The 4,161-nt window shown below is 37.9% G+C and overlaps 1 protein-coding gene across 1 annotated transcript; it reads right to left on the bottom strand.

Moving 5' to 3' along the window:
• Window positions 1–1,363: 1,363 nt before the first annotated feature.
• Window positions 1,364–2,815, bottom strand: exoc1l (exocyst complex component 1 like). The gene is made up of 3 exons (XM_041786399.1): window positions 2,695–2,815; window positions 2,289–2,467; window positions 1,364–1,633 (listed from the first exon to the last, which is right to left on the bottom strand). The coding sequence occupies exons 1-3, from the start codon at window positions 2,813–2,815 to the stop codon at window positions 1,364–1,366; spliced, it is 570 nt and encodes a 189-aa protein (XP_041642333.1).
• Window positions 2,816–4,161: the final 1,346 nt, after the last annotated feature.

Here is a 4,161-nt window from a genome sequence, read left to right as displayed (position 1 = left end):
TCACAGCTTTTCAGAAATAGCTGACAGAGCATTTTTTTCACAATCACTGTTAAAGGTTTTTGGCTGGCTAATGAGATTGCAAGAGGATGACTGATGCAGTATGAATCAGGACTGAACGATTTGCAAAAATTATAGAATTGTGTTTTTTTCCCCCAATATTGTGATTGTGGTTTAATATGCGATTAATCTTAGGTCAATCTTAAGTATTTTTTGGCAAATTGAAGCAATAAATAATTCCATAAATAAGACCATGTGCATTGAAAACAATGAAATTATTTCAGAAGCAATTAATACATAGTAGCATGAATCTGAATATGGGGGTGCAACAAGCTTTAAGCTATAAAGGAGGCGGCTGGGGTGGAGGAGGTGAAGCTGGCTACCAGCTGATCGCAGCTGGCCATATTGCAATTTAATCTAATTTGCGACTAATTGCCCAGCCCTAATATGCATTGTAATTGGACCTTGATAAAGAGCAGATAGCAGAGCAAATGAGTGCCCCTCTGCTGCGGATTACTGCCATACTTCTTCAGAATTACTCACAATGGTTACAAAGAATCGAAACGTCTTTGTTATTTGTGGTTGTCAAAATGCTTACCATTTACATCATACTGAATGTAGTCATGAATGTGCATGCAACTTAATGTTTGTTTACAGGGTAACATGGCAACAACACCAAGAGTCGAAGCTAAGCAATACAGTGCAGTTAGGCACAAGCTTCACGTTTTAAAGCAGGACATATTTCACTGGTTGGGGGCCAATTAAAAATGGTTTTGGACACCTCTGGCCAACAAGAAGGATAAATTATTTAAGGAGAAATCTAAAACTGACCAAACTCATCAGTCTACATTCCTTGTAACTTAAAACAAGTAATCAAAAAAGTTTTTTTATATACATAAAATTATCATAATTTTCACATCAAGATCTTTTGCTAACCTAATGCATCTGCTGTGTTATGTAGTTAAGGTGAAGGCTTGAGAGAAAAACCTTAACTTGTTACTTAAATTTAAGAAAGGGCAGACAAGCGACTGAATTAAGAAAGGCAGTAAATGCAAGTAATGTGTAATTTATTTCAGACTTTAAATTCACATTTTAACAATAACCCATAGATATGAATGCTCTCATGGATAAGCAATGAAAAAGATCACAAAAAAGAATACAGCGTTGCTTGAATATTAATGCAAAGATATTTCTGGTTGAATAACTCATCATGTAAACATTTTTAGTAGAGTAAAGCCCCAAAACCAACATTATTTCCCTCAATCTGTCTCAAAACAAGTTTTATACATCAAACTTGCTCAGTTCTTTTGACATACACACAACTTAATTGGCACACACGATCACAGGCTAGATTTATGTCATTTCACTATGCATCCAGGGGCACAGGACACATGGACAAACATACAAGATTGAATGCATAGAAGCATATCTGTGATAAGACAACACAGTCTCCTCTGTTGGAGTAAAAGGAGGTGGGCTTGATGTAGGCCCAGTCAAAGTTCCGCAGGTTCAGTGACCTCTGACAGTGCTGGTCGCTGAGAGCCACCAGAGCTCGCACAAAAGCATATTTGGCCGAGCAGCTGATGGCTGTCACTGTACGCACCTTGTCAAAGTGCAGCAGGAAACACGGATCATCCTTGAGCAAAAGACACAGTGAAATACTGTTACAATGTTTATTTCCATAGCCCTTTTAAAAAAACAGCTTTAATTAGATACAGGTGAGGGGCTCCAATTAGAAACTGTGGGATCAACTGCTTTAGAGGATTTTTAAGTAAAAAAAAAAGAGAGAAAACAAAATCAACACCTTTCATTTAGTCATTATAATGTATTTTAATAATTCTGCTCCATACGCCAGTCATTGAAAACTTTGACAATAATTAGGGAAGCACCAATTTACCAGTTAAACATTGGTATTAATTGGTATTGGCAGACACTGGCCTGCTAGAAAATAATATAGCATTCACTAGTATCAGTTCATGGTCATACGTGAAAGAAAACATCAACAGATAGAGTGTGTTACACATGTTGTTGATTTTTCTCTGGGAAGAATCAATAACATGCAGATATAAAGACATGTTCCTCTGACATTTCAAGAGGAAATACAAATATATCCAATCACATAGCTCTAAAAACAGACAAATAACTACAAAGAATTAATCCAAAAACATCAGTCAGAATAGGCAATCAGTTTAATTGTAATCTAAAATTCTGGTAGTGGTATTTGCATGATTATTTGTTGGCATCTCTAAAAACTTGGCACAAATAAGCAATTATAATATGAATTGAATTACCACATCAGCATCTCGTCCGTCAACTAGAGTCAGGTCTTGCAGAGACCAGATCTCCGTCCTCCGATAACAGTCCTGTATGCTGGAGCGTTTGGTGGGAGACTTCTTGGAGCCAGATTTCAGTGGCGTCTGAGATATCTGACATCGCACTATACTTAACTGCACCACTTTCCCCTTAGCAACTGCACAAAAAGGAAAAGTATGAAAATGTGAACAAAAATAGATGTGTTTCAAGCCTTAAAACAGCCTTTTTAATGAAAATGCACATTGCATAATTGGGTTATAGGGGAATTTTCAATCTAAAAACATGACTAAAATAGCTCGAATGGTTCCTGGAACCATCAAGATATTTATAAAATGAACTGTAATTGATAAAAATGTATATCTTATCAACAACTCGATCATTTACCTGCGACACATAGAAAATGTCTTCCATGCGTTGGCTCTTCAATCTCAATAAACTCCATCAATCTCTGTTTTGCAGGTCGGAATAAAACTCTCTGCATCTCCTCCCTCAGAAGAGACGACATCCCTGGAAACAAAGCAACACAAGAATCAAGTCCAGATAGTAGAAAAAAAGTGATAACACCATCAACAAGAGAGCAACGAGAGATGAAAAGTCCAACCAAGCTAAAGTTCAGAAAAGGTAAAGGCGGGGGTTGAGACACAGAAGGCTGAAACCTGTCAGTGGTGGGGAGGGAGCTGGCAGTGTTTCCTCTCCTCTGACCGCGTGAAAGTATGTGGTTGTGTGTGAAATGAGCTCATACACACACACGCAAACACACATACTTCACTCTGCAACAGTCAGGTTTGTTGATCAATCTTTGTCTTTTATTAAAGCTCTGCCTTCAAACCAGCCTACCCAGGAGAGATTTATCAGAAAGGGGGTGATTAAAAGCTCATCTCTTCATCATTTCACTCTTTATTGCTTCAATTAAGACCCACTCTGAAGCTGATGCTCAGCTTTCCTGCTAATATGGATTTCACTCTTGGTAATTACTTTAGCCAAGTGCGGTTGACCCAAAGAGATGATGGATTCTGTAGTTATGTTGTACTGTAGCTGTGCAATACTGTAGCTCTATAGGTGATCTGTTTTTCCAGCATAACATGCATTGAAAGTCTCTTTCCTGCTCTCCACGGTCTTTCTGTCTCTCCTCGCTCACATTTGGACGTTGATATATCTAATGTGGCTCAGCGCCCAATTGTTGTCTGTGATTAAACGGTTGTTGTGTGGGAAAAGGATGTCCCACAGCACTCTGCATGGTTTCCATTACCCTGTAATAATTCAATCTCTGGGAACAGGTACAAGCAGGGTGAAGCACTTAAATAGAGGAATTTTACAAGCACATAAATGATGCTATACATCTTTAGTCATCATGACTCAAGTTTTTAGGTATACTTCTACACTGTAAAAAACCCATAATAATACGTTATGAGTATGTTTTTAAAGCTCATGATAATTGTGTCAAAACAGCATTTAATGACTTTTCCATAATCAAAGCAGGCCAAAGGTTTAATTTGATTAGATGTCAGGAAGGAGTGTGGCTCCATTGGATAGGATTTGTCACGTTTGTGAAAACAAAGATGGGTCGCTCCACTGCTAAGTGCTTTATCGTTGTTGTTGATGGTTTCTGTGGGTGTTCTCTTGAAAGGCTCTTTGCCTCTGAGATGGAAAGCTGAGCAGATGGGCAGGAAGTAGGGAGGTAAGAAAACATACAAGTGTTGAATCTAATGAATAACACATGAGGTTTGTTGTACTTACTTATCATAAACTTTAACCCCAGTATGTATGCCATATGTACTCATATGCTTGGACAATAACTTGCATCGAAGAGTAGTTTAAGGACAACTTTATTTGATGTTAAAAGTTCCAGTT

Source organism: Cheilinus undulatus, linkage group 4, assembly GCF_018320785.1.
Source record: "Cheilinus undulatus linkage group 4, ASM1832078v1, whole genome shotgun sequence".
Lineage (NCBI taxonomy): Eukaryota > Metazoa > Chordata > Actinopteri > Labriformes > Labridae > Cheilinus > Cheilinus undulatus.
The sequence above is the reverse complement of the archived record's forward strand: the minus strand, read 5'-3'. Positions and strand labels throughout refer to the sequence as shown.